This window comes from Lutra lutra, chromosome 7 (assembly GCF_902655055.1).
Source record: "Lutra lutra chromosome 7, mLutLut1.2, whole genome shotgun sequence".
NCBI classification, from domain to species: Eukaryota; Metazoa; Chordata; class Mammalia; order Carnivora; family Mustelidae; genus Lutra; species Lutra lutra.
The window spans coordinates 39,789,514-39,811,558 of NC_062284.1; the positions used below are offsets into that span (position 1 = coordinate 39,789,514).

The 22,045-nt window shown below is 35.5% G+C and overlaps 1 protein-coding gene across 2 annotated transcripts in view; it reads right to left on the minus strand.

Moving 5' to 3' along the window:
• ADAM10 (ADAM metallopeptidase domain 10) overlaps positions 1–22,045 on the minus strand; it is a 134,198-nt gene that overhangs the window by 15,866 nt on the left and 96,287 nt on the right. For both annotated transcript variants that reach the window (XM_047735763.1, XM_047735762.1), the window contains 4 exons: positions 21,128–21,311; positions 12,964–13,127; positions 4,695–4,878; positions 231–381 (listed from right to left, as the gene is read on the minus strand). In XM_047735763.1, coding sequence (XP_047591719.1) covers positions 231–381; positions 4,695–4,878; positions 12,964–13,127; positions 21,128–21,311 — 683 coding nt within the window. The remainder of the gene's footprint in view (positions 1–230; positions 382–4,694; positions 4,879–12,963; positions 13,128–21,127; positions 21,312–22,045) is intronic.

The window sequence follows — 22,045 nt, forward strand, 5'->3', positions numbered from 1 at the left end:
TTGTCTTTTGCCTGTTTTTTACACCCACCACACAAGCTACAATTACAAGGAGCTCAATCTGCCAACCACAGTGCACTCATCAAAGCTACTCCAGAAAAATATACAAGACAGCAGCAAACAAAGACAAAGTTTCCAAACCCTATGTGTCTCTTAAGGTCAGTTTTAAATGGGTCCTAATGGCCCCGGGCTGACCGGTGGCAGCGTGAGCACTCCCGGGACAGGTAGGGTACCTGCACTGCTTCCCAGGCTTCAGCTTGCATTTCTTCCCCTCTGGCTGGTTTGCATCATAGCAGCACTCATCTTTACACTGGTCACTATAGCCACAGTCACATTCTTCACCTTGCTCCACCATCCCATTTCCACAAATAGGTTGGCCAGATTCTGAGGAAAATCAATAAAACAAAGTAAACACTGTCAGCACACATTAATTTGATTTAAAATGCACAAACTTTGGAGCCTCATAACAAAGGGAGAAAGGATAATTTGATGAATACAAAAAAGTAGAACTAGGAATCTCGAAATCAGTAGAAGACCTAAATTCAATTCTAACAGTGCCTCAGTCAATAACTAGCAATGTAGCCATGGGCAAGTCACTTCCCTTTTGGGGGGCCTCAGCTTCTTAATCTGTACAGTGAAGAGGTTTGACATTATGGTTCCCTCTAAAGTCCCTTCTGGAAGTGGTAACATTCTATTTAGGCTACACTGAGCTTTACTGAACAATGACTGCACTGTTCACATTATGCAAATATGAACTAAGTTAGTGCTTCATCAACCAGGAAAAAAATTAAACCTTCTGTGTTAACAGAAAATTTCAAATATACACAGAAGTAGTAGAAGTACAGTGAACTCCCATGTACCAATCACTTGGCGTTAACAGCTATCAACAATATGCTATAAACAATTCCACCCAACATATTCATTACATTCATTCTTGTAAATACTCCAGGATGAATCTAAGAGACCGGAGTTTTTTCTTTTTTAAATCTAACCATAATAGCATTATTACATCTAACAAAATTAATAATATGCTTTAACAGCATCTAATAGCCAATCCATGTTCAATTTCCTCAACTGTCTTTTTACATCTGGTTTGTTTGAAACAAAGTTCCACATAAGGATCCTCAACACCATGGTTGCTTTTGGTTCCTTTAATATATGAGACTCCCTCCTCTCTTTTTACTTTTACACTACTTATTTGTTAAAGAAATTGGGTCATTTTGTCTTACAGAATTGCCATGTTGTGTTTAGCTGATTATTTCCTAGTCAATATTTTTTTTAAATGTACATTAATTTGTTCCTCAGCTAGACCCAAGCTCTCTAAGGGAAGAACTACATATTATTTCTATTTTTTTTTTGTATTCCCAAAAGGCTAACAGTATTAGGTCAAATCTTGGCTCATTAACATTAGACAGTCTGGTCTAAGCACAGTGAATAATTTTAGAAAAACTTGTAGGCGCTCTTAAAGTTCTCGAATTTTATCAATGGGCTTTAACATCTGTAGAGGAATGCTACTCCTTGTAAGATGAGAAGACCACCGAACTTTAGCATCTGCAGGGAAATGACAAGAATCAAATGTCTTCACCTTTTAGAAAAGAAAACTAACTTCCAGACAGTCTGTGACTTGCCAGAAACTATATGCCACAGTACAGGCAAATCAGAGACCAAACCTAGATTTCCAGGATTTAAAATCTGGTGTTCTTTTCTTTCTGCTACATCAAATTGATGTGGGAAACTGTTCTAGCACAGGCTTAAAATTGAGAACTGAGTAAATATAAGGGAAAACCTGAACTTAAACACAAAGCATATCTGAATCCAAACTATTCCAGAAAGACTAGCTTTATATTTAGAAAATTCATTCTTATCCTTAACCACATCAAATATTAAAGGAAATCTTAGAGCTAACTGAAGATCTCTCCCTCTCTTTTATTTTGTACCACCTATTCTGTTCTCTAAAACTAGAAGCATGAACATAGACATATATCCTAAATGAATAATAATGACTTTGTTCTTAAGTCTCGTAATCATCATTTCAGAATTCACAGGACATGTAATTTAGGAGAAAAGGAAAAATGATAAAGTCAGAAAACCTCTGAGGCAATATTTACTGCACATTGGTTTTTATTTCATAGAGAAATATTTTTTCAAGTAAGCTAGGACACATGGAAAAGGTGCTGTTTAAATGCAAAAATTATAACAGACACATATCTCACTATAATTTAAGAAACAGATTTCCTTACATAATACCTACAATATGCTCATTTTTAAAAGACAACTTCAATCAGAAAGTTTACTGTGAAAATCCAGTTTACAAATAAAGAAACTACGTAGCACTTTTACATGTCTTAGAAAACCTACCAGTGATAATAACAACAGCAGTAACAAAAACGATATCATCCATGTAATTGGAATCTGCCCTTTTAAAACAAATAGAAGGCCTTAAAAGAAAAAGCCAATCAATATTAAGTAAAAATTGAAACTTGAGCCTGAACAAAAATTTAATTTTTACTCTGGGAAAGATTCTGTGAAGAGGATAAAATGAAAAGCCACAAACTGGAAGAAAAATATGTGCAGATCAATATCTGACAAATGACTAGTATGCAGGCTATGTAAAGAACTCTCAAAACCCAACAGAAAAAAAAAAAAAATCCAATGAGAAATGGCCAAGAAATATGGACATTTCACCAAAGAAGATAAACAGATGGCAAATAAAGCACATGAAAAGATGAACATTTTTAGTCATGAGAAAAATGCAAATTAAAACCACAATAAAATATCACTTTACACCTATCAGAATAGATAAAATAAAAATAATAAAAATGCCAAAAGGTGACAAAGATGTGGAGAAATTAGATCACTCATACACTGCTGATGGGACCCTAAAATAATACAGCCGCTGCAGAAAACGCTTTGACAGTTCTGCAGAAATAAGAGCAAACAATTATTATACGATCCATCAACTGGACTGGGGGGCATTTATCCCAGAGAAATGAAAAGTTATGTTCGCATAAAAAGCCTATACATAAATGTTTATAGCTGCTTTATTCATAATAGCCAGAAACTGAAAATAGCCCAGATAGCCTTTAGCAGGTGAATGAACTTTCTAAATATAAAGCTCGTCTTTCTAGAATAATTTGGACTCAGATACGCCTTGTGATGGGTTCGTGTGTTTGAGCTGTGTTCCCTTGTAGCCTGTGCTACAACTGTAAACAAATTGTGGTACAGACACACCATGGGATACTCCTCAGCAATAAAAACAAACTCCTGATAAAGGCAACAATCTGAATGAATCTTCAGGGAATTTTGCTGAGTGCAAAAAGGCAATCTCAAAGGTTACATAATGTATGATTCCATTTATATAACATTTGGAGTGACAAAATTTTAGAAATGAAGAATGGTTTAGTAGGGTATCGGTGAGGGGATAGCAGGAGGGAGGGAGGTGTGTTTGCCCTCAACTAACTTAATAACGTGAAACAGGACAGGTAGAATATTTAGAACATACTTAGAACATATTAAATGCTGCAAGAGAGGCATAACAGATGAACAGATAAACAAAATGTGGTATTATCCATACAATGGAATATTATTCAGCCATAAAAAGAATGGCATTCTAATATAAACTATAATTTGAATCAATCTTGAAAGTTTATGCTAAGGGAACTAAGCTAGACATGGAAGGCCAAATATCGTACAATCCCATCTATATCAGGGTCCCAGAACAGGCAAATTCATAGAGACAGAAAACAGATAACAGGTTACCCAGTTGGGAGAGAGGGAAGCAGGAGTTAGTGCTTTTAATGATTACAGAATTTCTATCTGGAGAGATGAAAAACTTTGGAAATGGGTAGTGGTGATGGCTGCACATCGCTATAAATGTACTTAATATCACTGAATTTTAACTTAAAATTAGCTTACATACAAATTTTGTATATTTTTATTTTTTATTCTTATTTATATTATACATATTTTATATCTTCTTTTCTTTAGCATAAGGCAAAAAAGAATTTCACAGCAGCTTTATTCACAATAGCTGAAACCCAAAAAGCCCAGGTGTTCAGGTGTTCAACAATAAGAGAGCGGATGAGCAAAGTGTGATATATTCAGACAATGCAAGCAATATTAACTACTCAGCAATAAAATAGATCGCTACTGATGAATCTCAAAATATGCTGAATGAAAGCAGCCCTCCACAAAAGAATATAAACCATATGATTCCACTTATATGAAGTAATACAAACAAAATTTCTCTACAATGAAATAAATCAAAATGATGGTTGTCTCTGAGAATGGTTGGGGGCAGAAACTTACAGTGAAAAGAAATGAAAGAACTTTGTGGGGTGACAGAAATATTCTGTATTTTGATAGGTGCTTAGGTCATACAGGTAAATGCGTTTGTCAAAGCTCACTAATGGTGGACTTACTGTGCAACATTTCACTTACGTTTAAAAAAAAACCCACAAACAATATTGACCTTTAGTTATATAGGCTGAAGTGTTTAACGGTGAAGTATACTGATGTCTGCAATCCATTTTAAATTGCTACAAAAAAACATGGGATTGAGGGATGGATAACTTAATAAATAAGTTATAAAGTAAATACAACAAAGTTTTTAATAGTTATAAAATAGAGGTGGTAAGGGCATGGGTGTTTCAAGTTTTCTGAATGTTTGCAAATGCATGTTTGGAAAACATACATACCAACAAAACAGTTGTTTCTTTTCTTCTCAAGAACTTGGCTTATATTTCTAATACTACAGAGTGAGAATTTATTGTTGTTAAGTTTGTCCCCGGATGTTGCTCTTGCATACATGATGTAATTGCCATTTTCTTTCTGTCCTAAATTCTTAGACTCTCCTGGAGTGCACTCTGTTCCAGAATCATGCTGCCAAACAGAATATAGAGTTACATAAACAGGAAGTAAAATAAGGTTTTCAGGTCATCTGATTAAATGTAATTTTCTCACCAGAAGAACAATGGAAGATTGTTCTTGTGGACTCTTCCCTAAAAAAGATCCTACAATTGTTTTAGACTGTGAGAAGGAAAACAATTTGCTCTTTTAGGAGCCACTGTCTTAGAAGGGGAGGAAAAATGAGGGAAGGTCTACCCACAATAATGTACAACTCTGTAAAGGGGGAGTAGAATGGAGGATAAACCATCATAAAGTCTGTCAAAAATAAGCTCACCATGCACTCCTATGTTTATTGCAGCATTATTTACAATAGCCAAATTATGGAAACAGGCCAAGGGCCTACTGACTGATGAATGGATAAGGAAGGTGTAGTACATATATACAATGGACTCTTATTTAGCCATAAAAAAAATGAAATCTTGCCATTTGCAACAACATGGATTGAGCAAAGAGAATAATGTATGTGAAATAAGTCAGTCAGATAAAGGCAAATACCACACAGTTTCACTCATACGTGGAATTTAAGAAACAAAACAAATGAACAAAGGAAAAAGAGAGGGAGAGACGCCAGGAAATAGTCTTTTAACTATAAAGAACAAACTGATGGTTACCAGAGAGGGAGAAATAGGTGATGCAATTAAGGAATGCACTTATCATGATGAGCACTGAGTCAGAAGTATTGAATCACTATACTGTATACCTGAAACTAATATAACACTGTATGCTAACTGCACTGGAATTAAAATTAAAAACTTAATAAAATGAAAAAAATAAGCACCTACTTTCAAAACTAGTGACAGGAATGCAAACTACTTAAAATGACTAAATATTCTTTAATATACATGCTAAATTACTATGATTAGTTCAGAGAGAAAAGATGAGGAAAGATGAGAAACAAAAGAGAATGGCATGAAGCTAAGTACATAAAAGATAGGCATCTAAGAGAGTTGACTTACTAACTAGTACTTAAGAAAGATTAAGTAGATGCTATTTTTTAAAAAGATTTTATTTATTTATTTGAGATAAAGGGGGAGAGAGAGAGAGACTATAGCAGACTCCACACTGAGCACAGAGCCGAACTTGGGGCTTGATGCCACACTACAAGGTAATGATCTGAGCTGAAGCCAAGAGTTGTTTGAGCCACCCAGGCATCCCAGTAAATGTTATTTTTAAATGACAATTAAGAAAAGCCAAGTGATGGGGCACCTGGGTGGCTCAGTGAATTAGCCTCTGCCTTCAGCTCGGGTCATGATCTCAGGGTCCTGGGATGGAGCCCCATATCGGGCTCTCTGCTCAGCGGGGAGAGCCTGCTTCCCCCTCTCCCTCTGCCTGCCTCTCTACCTACTTGTAATCTCTCTCTCTCTCTCTCTCAAATAAATAAATAAATAAAATCTTTAAAAAAAAAAAAGGAAAGAAAGAAAGAAAAAGAAAAGCCAAGTGGTAAAACTAAAACACTCTTTGCAAGAGTAAAACAACAGACATACATGTGTGTGTACAGAGAAAGTTTATGGTGTTGGCAAATATTATTTAAGTATATACATACCAAAAAGTACCAAGTACCAAACTATAGCTCCATAAATTTTCTCAAAGTAAATATACTTATGTGACCAGCATGGAGATCAACTAACAGAATATTACCAGATCGCACCAGCACCCCCACCTCCCTTCCTCCCCTGGGAAACAGATATTTAAAAAACAAATCAGGGACGCCTGGGTGGCTCAAGTCAATAAAGCAGCTGCTTTCAGCTCAGGTCTTGATACAAGCATCCTGGGATCAAGCCCCAGAATAGGGCTCCCTGTTTCTCCCTCTCCCGTTCCCCCCTGCTTGTGATCGCTCTGTCAAATAAATAAATAAAATCTCAAAACAAGGAAACAAACAAACGAATGAACCTCACAATGCTCCTCAAACAACAATTCAGAACTTGCCAAAAAGGGTGAAAATATTTGGATCCTAGAATAAAAGCTATGTTTAATTAAACTGTTATTTGAATACCCAACAATTCCACCTTCCAGAAAAGAAAGAATGCCCAAAGGCATTATGTTTCTTTTCAAAACCCATCTAAATTACTTTCATTTTCTACTCCCTAATCTGAAACAACTTTTTTTTTTAAAGATTTTATTCTTTTTTTTTTTTTTTATTTAACTAATATTGACATCAAACATGGGGCTCAAACTCATAACTAGAAGATCAACTAGCTTCCAACTGAGCCAGCCAGGTGCGCCCCCTGAAGCAACTATTAAACGTTAAGACCTCTCCTATCACGTTTATTCTCCCTGGTACCTCTTGCTGTTCCCCTGAACCTAGATTCAGCATTTAACAACTCTTGATTATTCTCCAATACTACCTTGCTTTATGTTTTCATTCTATAGAATTCAATTTGCTTTAGGATAATGAATGACATTAGATTTATTCTCAGCATTAGAATTTTAGAAAAAGAAAAAAATCCCAATACTGTATAACTCTTGATATTATCACAAAATATTTTCAATTCAATAAATATTAGAATGTGTCCGATATTTTATGAGGAACTAAAAATATAAAAATATGAGTTTAAGCAGTGTTCCTAGCCCTCAAAGGCTTATATTCTATTTAAAAGAGATAGCATATTTTGATATCCCTGGCTAGTCTGACTCTCTGCCCCATAAATCTATTACAGATATCACTAACTGGGGGGGCCTAACTGGCTCAGTTGACAGAATAACTAACTCTTGATCTCAGGGTCGTGAGTTCAAGCCCCACATTAGGAAAAGCACTTGGTTGGTTGCTTACTCACATGCATACATACATAAACAAACAAACAGATATCACTGATCAGTTATTACTTTACTAGCCAGAGGATATTGTAATAGATAATCATTAATGGCCATGGAGGGAGAAGAGGTTATAAACAAGCATGCCAATTATTCATATTTGTCATACTCAGAACAGGGGATAAACAAGCATATGGGTAAGCAAACTATAAGACAGAATATAAAGGCTACTTGACTATATCCCCAAAAAGTCCTGACAGTTCAAATGGTTTCACAAAGAAACTCTAAATTTGACAAGAAAACAGAAAAATTTTTCTCTGACTATAAAAACAATACATACTCTTTTAGAAAATTTAGAAGACAAATTTCAATCACACTCAACCATGCATAATAACTACTATTAACATTTTTGTCTACTTCCTACCTGACTTGTACGTAGTTATATATTTTAATACAAAATTTGAATTATACCACTTGTACAGTTATATAAGTGATTTCTTTCAGCTTAACTGAATAAGGCAAACACTGATTTTTAAATGATTGCAGAGCAATCCAGGATACTTTCCTACTGTGGGGCCATTTAGGCTGCTTAAAACTTTTTGCTATAAATAAATAAAACTGTAATAGATACTTTAATGCACATAAATCTTTGACAGATTCTGCATTTTTCTTTTATAAAGTTGGATTCCCAAGGGTAGAGTTTCTGAGTTATAAGGTCAAACATTTTAAGGGTCTTGATACATAATGACAAATGAATGACAAAGGCTCTATCAATTTACATTATGTAACATGGATCAAGATTTCAGTAGGCAAAGGTGAGAAGGAATTGGCTTCCTGGCAAAAAGAAAATTTTAAAGGACTATAAGTAACTTAATTTGATAGGAGAGGACAGTTAACAATGGAAATATACTTAAACCCAAAAGATGGAAAACCCTGGGGCGCCTGGGTGGTTCTGTGAGTTAAAGCCTCTGCCTTCGGCTCAGGTCATGATCCCAGGGTCCTGGGATTGAGCCCCGCATCGGGCTCTCTGCTCAGCAGGCAGCCTGCTTCCTCCTCTCTCGCTGTCTGCCTCTCTGCCTACTTGTGATCTCTGTCTGTCAAATAAATAAATAAAATCTTAAAAAAAAAAACAGATGGAAAATCCTAAATGCTAAGATAAGGAAACTGTATGAGCAATACCAGCAGGTACGGGAAATAAGGTTGTAAACCGAAGTGACATGATCAAAACAATCAGAAGTATAACCTAGACAAAGATTAATTTGGTAACAGCAAGCACATACTATAACTTTCATACTAAGAGACAGAAACTTGTCTCGTTTATTATTACAACCTCCCAAGACAGAGCTTATAAAGTGGCTAACAACAGGTGTACAAAAAAGATTTGGGATAGGATAAATAAACACAAGTGATAGTGTGAACCATTAAGAGAAAGTAACACTGACATAGTACAGATGTACAACAGGAAAGATAAAGACAGATTTCAGATAAAGATGTCAAGGGAGATGGGCTCAGGAATTTATAGTCCTGGCTGCTCTTAGTAAATTTAAAAGTAATTTAATAGTAAGCACTACTGTGTATATGCATGGTAGTGTGAATAACATGAACAAAGGAATGGGGTGTGATTGAGCATGGCAGAGTCTTTAAAAGTAGTCTGGTATGAGAGGAAAACATAACAGGGTAAGCAAAGAACGTGAACCAACTTATCCATTAAACAAAAAGCCATAAGTAATATAAAATTATTACATTAAAAAAAATTTCTGGCAGTTGGATAAGGAATAGATTAGACAGGAAGTAAAAAGAGAACAGATTAGATTCCCCTCCAAGTGTGATCTATAGACCAGGGGCAGCTACAGCAACACCTGGGAATGTAAAAACTGAGGTGAACAGGGTGGATTAGCTGGTCAAGCATATGACTCTTGAGCTCAGCTCAGGTCTTGATCTCAGGGTCGTGAGCTCAAGCCTCACATTGAAGCCTACCTAAAAAAAAATGCAGAAACTTGTCCCCCTCCTCATGGAATCTGTATTTCAAGATCCTTGGTAATTTACAAGCACATTAAAATACGGAGGCCCTACATCACTCAGCATCAGGGAAATACAAATCAAAACCACAATGAGATCCCACCTCACACCAGTCAGAATGGCTAATATTAACAAGTCAGGAAACGACCAATGTTGATTAGGATGCGGAAAAAGGGGACCCCTCCTACACTACTGGCGGGAATGCAAGCTGGTACAGCCACTTGGAAAACAGTATGGAAGCTCCTCAAAAAAGTTGAAAATGGAGCTACCCTATAACCCAGCAATTGCACTACTGGGTATTTACCCCAAAGACACAAACATAGTGATCCAAAGGGGCACCTGCACCCCAATTTTTATAGCAGCAATGTCCACAACAGTCAAACTATGGAAAGAGCCCAGACCCCAGATGTCCATCAACAGAAGAATGGATAAAGAAAATGTGTATATATATATATATATATATATATATATATATATATACACACAAACACACACACACATACACACACACACACACACAAATGGACTACTACTCAGCAATCAGAAAAATGAAATCTTGCCATTTGCAACGACATGGATGGAACTAGAGGGTATTAAGCTAAGTGATATAAGTCAATCAAAGAAGGACAATTATCATATGATCTCACGCATATATGGCATTTAAGAAATAAAACACAGGATCATATGGCAAGAGAGGAAAAAATGAAACAAGATGAAATCAGAGAGGGAGACAAACCATAAGAGACTCTTAATCACAGGAAACAAACAGAGGGCTGCTGAAGGGGAGAGGGGTGAAGGAATGGGGTACCTGGGTGATGGACACTAAAGAGAGCACATGATGTAATAAGCACTGATGAATTATTACATAATAATTACATAAGACTGATGAATCACAAACCTGTACCTCTGAAACCAATACTATATTATATGTTAATTTAAAAAAATAAATAAAATGTAAATTAAAGAAAAAATTGGGGAGGCCTTAGCCTAAATGACAGAGGAGTAGCTGAAGAGTACTACAACACCCCGAGTAAGGGTTGGAATCAAGGAGACTGAGAGAGAAAAGAGAACATTTACTTGCCCTTGAAAAAAAAAATTAACCATAAGCAATAGTTCTCTGCTATCTCTACAATTTCAATTACTCTCTTAAGAACAGATGCCTGGGTGGCTCAGTCAGTTAAGCCTCTGCCTTTGGCTCAGGTCATGATCCTTGGGTCCTGGGATCAAGCCCCACATCAGGCTCGGCAGGGAGTCTGCTTCTCCCTACCCTTTGCTCATGCTCACTCTCTCTCAAAGAAAGAAAGAAAGAAAGAAAGAAAGAAAGAAAGAAAGAAAGAAAGCAGATCACATATTTCCTGCAAAGACAAAACCACTTTCAAAGTTTTGAACCTCTAACAAGAAAAAAATGTATCAAGCTCAAGAACAAAAGCAGTCAAGAGGCAGAGAGATTAAACACATTTTAAATAGTTTAAGAGTATTAATAATCTATCAATTTCTGATAGGGATTTAGAAGAAGAAAGATTTGTTATTTAGTGAGATGGCACTTCCATTTTACAAACTAGGAGAAAATTAGAGAAGTGCATTTGAGGATTTTAAACTCCAACTATATAATTTTCTTTTAAACTCAAGAAAATTTCCATTTTTACAAGTGATATGGTACAAGTAAAATGAATTTACATAGTTATAAAATAATATTTCCCCAAATTCATTATTTAATAAGCCCTACCAAAATCATAAACTATCTTTCAGTATTTTGTATTTCTGTGTGCATTAATCTTTAGGTCACTTGAAAATCAATATGACGGACTGAGTACTAAATGACACAAAGGAATTGTTAACTTTGTCAGGTATCATAACTACATTACAGTTATGTAAAAAAATGTCTAATTTTTTAAGGATGTATACTGAAATATGTTAACGATGAGTAAATTTGCTTCTAATCCCTTACAGAAAGAAAGAAACACAGAGAAAGAAGGTATGGCAACATCTTGGTCACTGTTGAATCTGAATCAGAAGTTGGCAAACCAGAGCCACAGCCCATTTTTATATGGCCCAAGCTAAGAATGGTTTTCCATGTTTAAAGGATTGTAAATACAACAAAGAAAAATATGCAACAGAGGCCAAATGTTACCCTCCAAATCTAGCATGTTTACTAGCACAGTCTTTATAGAAAAAGTTTACTGACCCCTGTTCTAGATAATGGGCATGTAAGAATTTATTGCACTATTTTTCTCTACTTTTGTATATGTTCACACTGAAAAAATTTAAAATATCAATCCACAATAGAGAAAGACAAATCTAAAAAACTCCAATAATGCTTTAACAGAAACCAAGCAAAAAAACCCCAAAAAACAAAAAACAAAAAAAAAACACTTCATAGTTTGCTAACATTCAAATGTCCTTTTTTTTTTTTTTTTTAAGATTTTATTTATTTATTTGACAGAGTGAGAGATCACAAGTAGGCAGAGAGGCAGGCAGAGAGAGGGGGAAGCAGGCTCCCCACTGAGCAGAGAGCCCGATGTGGGGCTTGATCCCAGGACCCCGAGATCATGACCCGAGCCGAAGGCAGAGGCTTTAACCCACTGAGCCACCCACAGGCACCCCTCAAAATGTACTTTAAACAATGAAAAGTGAGGGGAGCCTGGGTGGCTCAGTTGGTTGATCATCCCATTCTTGATTTCAGCTCAGGTCACCATCTTGGGGTCATGAGCTTGAGTCCCAAGTCCATACTGTGGGTGGAGCCTGTTTAAGATTCTCTCCCTCTGTCTCTGCCCCTCCCCCTGCTCATGGGCACTGTTCTAGGACCAGCAGACAGAGAAGTGAATGAAACAGACAAAATTCCTTGCCTACATAGATTCCTGCATTGTTATGCTTCCTTTTCATATTTGACTTGCAAATATTCTATCTTCCTCCCTTTCAGTAGCGTCAAGTACATTCCTATGTTCCAATATATAAAAACTAAACAGTCAACTATATACTTCAGTTAAAAAAAAAAAAAAAACTAGAGGCGCACGGGTGGCTCAGGAGGTTAAGCCTCTGCCTTCAGCTCAGGTCATGATCTCAGATCAGCAGCCTGGGATACAGCCCCACATCAGGCTCTCTGCTCAGCGGGGAACCTGCTTCCCCCCACCTCTCTGCCTGCCTCTATGCCTCCTCATGATGTCAAATAAATAAACAAAATCTTAAAAAAAAAAAAAAAACCCTAAGTATCCATATGTACTTGTAAACAAATCACTCAATATAAAATTTAATAATCTTTACAAAATCTAATGATTAGGCAATACTTACTGGAGATCCAAAGTTATGTCCAACTTCATGAGCAAAAGTAATGTGAGAGACTTTGGGGGGTACATGAGACCCATAGTTCTGAACAGTAATAATTCCAGTGTTTAAGGACTTCTTCTTACCATCTGAATACAGCTTACTTTTTTCACATATTCCTCCAGAGCTTCCTAATTCAGAACAAAAGATGGCCAAATTAGCATCTATTCACCCCCGAAAATAGCTTTCTAACATATACTACATTAAATTAAAACATTTTATATATTCCACATATATTAAATACTCAAAAGTTTCTTTAGCCCAAGATTAGTAAGTCATTTCAAATAACTTTTAATGGTACACATAAACAAACTCCCAGGACTTAGTATAAGGCCCTTAAGAAAATGTTCTTCATAATCAAAATATTCCCTAATTTTTACTCCCATTAATTTAGCAAAAGTTTCTGTTAAATTTGAATATACCCATATTTACGCTATCAAAGCCTATATCTTCTTGTTAAAACAAACAAACATTTAATTTAAATGAAAGCTGAATAAAATATTCTCAAGTAGATTCTGAGAAAGTCACATCTACAAATAACAGTAGTGATGCACAGGAGTACATGATTCATTATCTTTAGAGGCAATATACAACATATTTTTTAAAAAAGAAAATAATTAGTGGTTGCCAGGGGCTGGCAAGGAAATAGGGGGATAGAGAGAGATTTGTAAAAAGGTACAATTTCCACTTATAAAATGAGTAAGGTCTATGTATCTAATGTATAACGCGATGACTATAGTTGATAACACTGTATTGTTTAAAGGAATTTGCAAAGAGAGTTAAACTGAAACACTCTCACCAAAGATAAATACTATATGCGATGATAGATGTCACCGCATCTATAGGGGGGAATCCTTTCACAATGTACATGAATATCAAATCATTATGTTGTATACTTGAAGCATCTTACAATTTTGTCAGTTATACCTCATTAAAGCTGTGGGGCAAAAGAAAAGAAGTATGTCCAGTGGGCAAAAAAAGGGGATTAAGAGGGAAGGAAGGATAGAAGATGGACAGAAGGGGAAGAAAGCAAATGTGGAAAAATGTTGACTGATTAACCTATCATAAGTTCACTATACTATTCCTGCAACTTTTCAGCAAGTTTGAATTTTTTTTCAAAATAAGTTCAAAAAATTGGATTATGACTTTCCAATGTATCTTGAGAATGCTTTCAAATTTTAAAGAAAACCTGTAACACTACTTCTATTATACATATTAAATAACTTTGTAGTTCACCTGTTGCATAATAGTAACTTGCCAAAATAGCCTAACAGCAAAATGAAAGTACTTGTACATCTAAAGGCAGTTAATAATAAGAAATTAGAAAAAGAACAATGGGAAAATCCGAAACTGGCTGGCCAACCCATGTCTGTACGTACACAGTATTGAGAAGAATATAGTTCTTTTAATAACTCTGTTAAAGACTCTTAGTGAGAACTCTTTAGTTTACATTCACATGTAAAGGTTTTCTCTCTTTGGTGTTTTTATTAAAAATACAATCAAATGTTAGGATATTCTGATAATCAAATTATTTCAAATTAAGCTTTCTATATGCAAAGTTACAACCAAGTTATTAAACCATTAAAAAACCTAATGTTTAAAATCACTGATAAAGCATATAATAGAAGGCAATTAAAAACAGATTTGCTGGAATGGCATAACACTACAACTGCTGCCCTGTTCATTTTAATATTAGAAAGAAAATTTAACAGGGGACTCCTGGGTGGCTCAGCTGGTTGAGCATCCGCCTTTGGCTCAGGTCATGATCCAGGGGTCCCAGGATCTAGCCCCATATCAGGCTACCCACTCAGTAGGCAGTCTGCTTCTCCCTCTGACCCTCCCCCCATCTTGTGCTCTTTCTCTTTCTCACTCCCCCCAATAAACAAACAAATAAATAAATTATTTTTAAATAAATTTAACACAAAATTAACATGAATTTGAATTATCATCATGATTTAGGAAATGAAAGTAACAAGCTCCACAGAAAAGTAAACTGAAAGACTAAGCCATATGCAGATTTTAACTAGCACAAGATGGAGAACTTTTATGATATTCAGAACTTACTACCTTTTCTACAAAGAAAACTGAACAGAATGAAAACACAGCAAATGATTTATGAATATTTAATATATATTTTTAATGCTACTTCTGCTTTTGGAGATGAATCCTAAGGACTGTATCACTAATTCTAGAAATTAGAAAAGATATGAATAAGCACTCTGTATGTAATAATTATAGTTTTAAACAAATAGTAAATTAATATCCTGCCTTAGTGAAGATATGTCATATGCAAATTGGTCCAATGCAGTACTGTCAAACTTGAATTAAGCATAGAAGACTTCACACCGTAAATCTTTATCAGTTAAAAAAGAAAAAAAATAGCATGTATTAAAAATCTGGTAATATATTTTTTCTGTATTTTTAAGGCTTATATAGCTTAAGGGAAGATCAGACATAAATCTGAATGTTCTCTTCCAAAATATAGTCTCTGAAATTTCACATCTTGTTTAACGTCCCAGTAAATATTTTTGGTTTTAATGTGTATCTCTTAGAGAAAAGTTTAATATTTGTTACAAACTAATAACATATGTTAAAATAACTCAATCACGTGGAAAAAACAAAATACTATACTTAATTTTGTAAGTTATGGCTTAATATTTTTTTGGCAGTAGTACACTGATTTTTTTTAATTCCAATACAGTTAACATAGAGTGGTATGTTAATTTCAGGTGTACAATATAGTGGTTCAACAATTCCATACATTACCCAGTGCTAAGTTATGGTTTAATTTTTAACAAAATAATGCAACTAGTTCTGATCTGCCAGAAACTCAGTCAGTGATATCATATATACCTACAGATAAACCACGGCTCAAGTTCAATAACTGCTTTATATTCTACATGTAAAAATTCTAATACATGTAGTCATCACTGCAAAACACAAATTGTGAATGAATAATAATGAGAAAGGTAAAATTTTTTTTTTTATTTTGAGTTAAAAGCTATTACTGATGGATAGATGGCTCAATAACCAACAAAGAAGTACAATGACATTTTTTTAAATCTACTATACAATCTGAGGGCTAAAGTCACAGAATATCACTCCTAAATTTTATTTTATTTTATTTTATTTTTAAAGATTTTATTTATTTGTCAGAGAGAGAGGGAGAGAGAGCGAGCACAGGCAGGCAGAGGGAGAAGCAGGCTCCCCGCCGAGCAAGGAGCCCGATGTGGGACTCGATCCCAGGACGCTAGGATCATGACCTGAGCCGAAGGCAGCTGCTCAACCAACTGAGCCACCCAGGCGTCCCTCACTCCTAAATTTTAAAACAGACCTTCTCCCCAGCCCCAAAATTAGAAAAACTATAGGATAACAATATATATAATACCCTGTCAGAGTCCACAAGCACAGTTTTGATGTGAGCAAGCCTAAACACTTAAAACTTAACATATTGACCATGCAATATTAATCTGAGCAGTAATTTTGAACCAGACAACAGTCCCACTCCCTGACAGGTTGTCAGGAAATATCCTAAGGGCATTTATTTGTCTTTCATGTCTGGAGAGCAGTATTCACAAGTAATAATGAGGGACCAGAGAAGTTAAACATCCTGCTTGGACCGATCCAGACTACACAAAATGCCAATATTAACTGTCCTCTTGTAGTATGCTAATGATGTAATTTTCCCAGCCTTATAACTAGACTTTTAAACAACATGTTAAGAATTTAATAGGCTATGGGTTATCTTGAGAACATGGAGTTGAGCTCTGTATGTCCTTAAGTCCTAATACGTAAAATCAAACTAAAATTTCTAAACTTAAGAAACTACTGCTAACAATTGAAATGTCTCAAAAAATGTTCTTCACAAATGGTCAGAGGAATACCGAATGGTTCAGGATTTACTATGGAGATGAATTCCAGAGACAGCCTTACTCAGTGGCCTGCCCAAATTGAGACTATGTTCATTAGGATAACATTAAGAAGGATAATACATGAAGAACATACCTTAATATATTTTAAAAAAGAAAATGGCTCCTCTAAAAAGGCATGTTGGAAGGGTGCCCCCAAATAAAATGCAAAAGATTATCTAATACAAGGAATTTACTTAGTTAAGGAATCAATGCTTCAGTCTCTAAATTAAGTTGAGGCTACCTGCTTAACACAGAACTGGTTCATACAAAGAAAAGCTTGAAGAAATCTTCCCAGATCCATAATCAACACTGACTTTTTTTAGAAGACCAGATTCCCTTTTTTTGACTCCCTTCTAATCACTGTATAATTTTAAATGGTAGCCTCCAAGCAAGCCCAGTTCACTAGTTGTTTCCACTTATTATGGAGTTGGGCAGGAGGTTCTGTTCTCCTGATTAAAGAAAACCAAGGCCGTACCCAACGTACAGAATGATATTAAGTAAGAATAAAAAGTAGTGTAAGAAGACTTAAAGACAAAAAACCTACTATTCAAATGTTTCAACTTTCACTGTTTTTTCCAGCTTAACTGAGTCAGTGAAGACCTCAGCTAATAATTTGAGTAATATTGTGAAAATTAACATAACAACAAAACCCTCCATACCACCATTTATTTATAGTAAAATATCTGCAGAATTAAATGAAACTAAGTTAAATAATACAAAATCAAAATTAATTAGGCCAAATAAAAATGAAAAAATTAAGAGACAGTAACAGATCACAAGCTGAACAGATTAGCTACGAAATGGTACTTTTTAACAAAGGGATAACCACAAAAATTACTAAGCTCTATAGGCAGAAACATGCAGTCTATAGAAGGACAAAGAGAGAAGAAATTACAATGAAAAATACACACTGAAGCAAAATGATTTACCTAAATTTATAAATTTATAGATACAGAACAGACAAGAACCCAGTCTCCTAGCTCCCAAACTAGTGCTCTTCCCAAAATGATGTCTAAATATTAAAAAGTAGAACCCTTATAACTCCTCTTTCAAAAAAATGGATTCCAACAATACAAAACCTCTGCCAAGATGGCTGGAAACATTTCAACTTCTTATCAGATATCTTGTAGTATATAATACTCAGCAGAATAACTACCAAATGCACTGAACCTGGAGTCAAAAGGTCTAGACTCTGGGTTCTGTATGATCCTGGATCGGTCACAAAAATCTCTAAATCCAAGTTTTCTCATCTGCAGAATGGAGGTAATAATACCTACACCCCAGAAGGGTACCGAAATAATAAAACCAAATATATATTTTTCCTTATAAAAAATTACAATGTAGGGTGCCTGGGTGGCTCAGTTGGTTAAGCGGTCTGCCTCAGGCTCAAGGTCATGATCTCAGGGTCCTTGGGATAGAGCCCTGTGCTCAGCTCCAGCTCTAGTTCCCTCTGTCTCTTACCTTCCCAACTTGTGTGTGTGCTCTCTCTCTCAAATAAATAAAAATCTTTAAAAAATACAATGTGGATCAAATATAAAACTCAGTTCAGGAAGTCCAAGGGCAAAGGGAAAAGAAGAAAACTGTCAATGTTATGTTAAGGCAGGTACCCTATACTAGAAAAAGCCGGATCAAAAGAACAAAGATCAGGGTGTCTGGGTGGCTCATTCGGTTAAGCACCTACCTTCGGCTCAGGTCATGATCCCGGGGTCCTGGGATGGAGCCCAACACCAGGCTCCCTGCTCAACGGGGAGTCTGCTTCTGCCCTTTCCTTCACCCCTCTCCCCACCTCCCTGCTTGTGCTCTCTTGGGCTCTCTAATAAAATATTGGAAAAAAAGAAAAAAGAACAAAGATCCCTTCTCTTTCCCACTCTGGACTCCATTCTGCTGTCCCTCCCAGTAGCTCTTAGAGAAAGATTTCTAAGAACTGGAGTTGGGGGTTTAACACAGAGTAAAGAGGTATCAAAAGAACTTGCGACAAAAATACAAGTTACATATCCCACTTACAATCGAAAACTTTGCCCACTGCTGTTCAGTACAATGAGTAGCATCACAAATGGTTCAAATATCAAAATAACTAGATAAAAAGATTAATTGTCCTCCAAACCCATTACCCTAGTTTAATCATGAGAAAAACATCAAAAAGACTGTAATTGAGGGGCATCCCACAAGATACTTGACCAGTACTCCTCATAATTGTCAAGGTCATCAAAAACAAAGTCCAAGAAATAATAATAGTTAAGAAAAGACTAAAGAGACAAGATAACTAAATGTAATGTGGTGTCTTGGATGAGTTCCTAGAATAAAAAGGGACCTTAGGTCAAAACTTTAAAAAGTGAATCAACTATGGACTTCAGTTAATAATTTTGTTCATTTTAACAAATGTACCATCTAATGTAAGCTGTTAAAAATTTGTATTGGGGGGGCATATACAGGAATTCTCTATACTATATGCTCAATTCTTCTGTGAATCTAAAACTATCCTAAAAATACAGTTTATTTTTGCATCTACAGACATGAGGCTATCTGAAGCTTTTAAAAAACTGATCAAGCTCCTTCAGGAGTATTATATTCCTAATGAACAGAAGTTTGAAGCTGAAAATGTAAAACAGTTTCTGGTTTGAAATCATCCAATCCTCTGGCTTCCAAAAGCCATTCTGTGAGTAAGTTTCCTTAGAGACAAAAATATGAACATGGTAGTTCTCAAACTTGAATGTGAATCAGAATCACCGGGAAGGCCTGTTCAAACAAAGATTGTTGGGCTCTACACCTAGAGTTTCTGATTCAGTAGACCAGAGTGGCATCCATGAATTTGCATTTCTGCCAAGTTCCCAAGTGATGCTGATGCTGTTAGTCTAAGGTGCACACTTTGAGAATATATTAATGATAATTTACAATAAAAAATCAAATGAATCCTTGAATTTTCACAGTACTTACTAATGAGTAAGTAGAAGAAATCATGAACTTTGTCATAAATCATCCACCTTACTCAAGAAGGGGAAAAGAAATATCAGAATATAAAAGTTATAAAACACATGAAATTATCATAGGAAAGAGTGAGATTACACAATCTGCTGACAATGCAAGTAACACAATACCAGGACAGATCAATGTAAGAGACAAATATAAATTTCTAAAAATACTGTACTATGATATATAGTTCATGACATAAATTTGCACCTTAATGACATCATGAAAATGTGGAAGAAAAACAAAAGAAGCTTTGAAAATTGTAAAAGTATTATTCATTGATGGCTTTAAAAATAAAGCAAGAAATATAAAAACTAAAGTATAGTATTACTTAAGATGTTAAAATATACATTACAAATCAAACAATTATTAATTAAAGCACAGGAAAAGAAAAGCTTCCCTTACTGGGCATAAAGCATTCTATGTTTTAAAAAAATTAGAAATGATATATCAGAAGAGATATTGCCAAGATGACAGGCTACCGATCAAACTCTGTATGGCCAAAGTTATAGTCAAAGAGTCTGGGATTGTTTCTACTCAATCCTTCAATCAATAAATTTGTATTTCTCTAAATTAGTCTCCTGAACTTATCAGACTATAAATTACAGACTCCCTATCCCCACTGTAATGGGAATGGCATTATCCTATGCCAGCTTTCTTAGTGATAGCAGTTTCCATGGCTAAAGCAGAGACCCCAGCAGAGTCCGGGCCCAGGTGTTAAGGTTAGTGGAGCCTTGGGTACTGGGGCCTTCTGCTTATAACACTTTTCAGGCAACACTTACCCTTTGTTAAAATAAAGGCTGTAAATAAAATAATAATAATGACAGTCTTTCTTTTCTTTCTACCTACAGCTTCTGAGTGTGGTTTCTCTGCTCTCTCACTGTAGAACAGAAGCAAGAATATAGTTTTTCCCTTTTAATTCTAAGGACCTCTTTCCCAGAAAAAAAAATTAATTAATAACATTAACTTTCATGAAAAAATTAGTAATAAGTACCACTTCTTCCTCATAAAATTATTTCAGCCACTGAAGGTACCAAATGTCAGGCTATCTCCCCATTAGTACTCATTTCAAAACAAAAAGCTATTTCATCTATTTTCCTACTTACATTACACTTCTAACTCTCACCTAACTCAAGCTCTTTAAATTAAGATATTGTACAGCCATCAGTTTCTACTATACTTCTGTAAAATTCAATTAGCCCTGAAAATTGCTTTTTTTAAGTATTAAGCCAAGGCATAGTTAGATAAGCTACCTGAAGGTGCTCCAACCCAAGCCAGACCAAGAACACCATCATCAAAATCTCGGTCTGTGAAGACATAGGCCAAACAGTAGTCATCATGATTCTGCTCAGAATTCAATTCCAGAAACTTCTCCACGCCAATATTTGGGAAACGGAAGGGATTTGTAGGGTCCTTTTCGTCAGCAGTTGTGTTGATCTAAAATCCAAGACAACTATTTAAATAGGCAATTAACGTTAGCAAAGCCTATGTGTAAAGTCATTGCTCACCTTCTTCTGAACCCGCCTGGACAATATGCTTGGAATCCACGGGAAATAAGGCATGAATTAAGGCTTCTACAATTATTCCCACTGCCCCCATCCCTAAGCTGATCATAGAAGTCAAAAAGAAAAAAAGAAGAAGAAAAGGAAAAAAGAAAGGCTGAGTGAGTAGGAGAATTAAAACTGGGTACACTAAATTTCTGGGCAACTATTGACCAAATTTCTGAATACTGAACACTTGGGATGGAAAAGCAGGTTCTGCTTTCAAAACTTCTAATAAAGAAGTAGAGTTTCTCAAATTTAATCATGTGAGCAAGTCTCTTTTAGTACTAAATGGTGGAAAGCAAAAGGATATAAACCCCTAAATTTTAGCTAATTACTAGAACATGAAATAGATCTCAAACCCAAGACCCTCAACTCAACAGCCAAATCATTTCCTTGTTCTCCTTGCCTAAAACCATAGGAGTCAAGCCCAACAAACTGCAAGTTCAATTTTTTTCCCTGAATGTGGGCAAGAATTTTCTTTTTACTCCCCATTCTCTTCTCTTACTATATATCAAGCTGAGTTCCTCCAGAAAGTTTCTTTTGATACTTAACTACTGTACTCCTAGTGCAGGTTCCTCCCTGACAAAATCTGAAGAATAATCAGTTCTGATACTAAACTTCTACCAA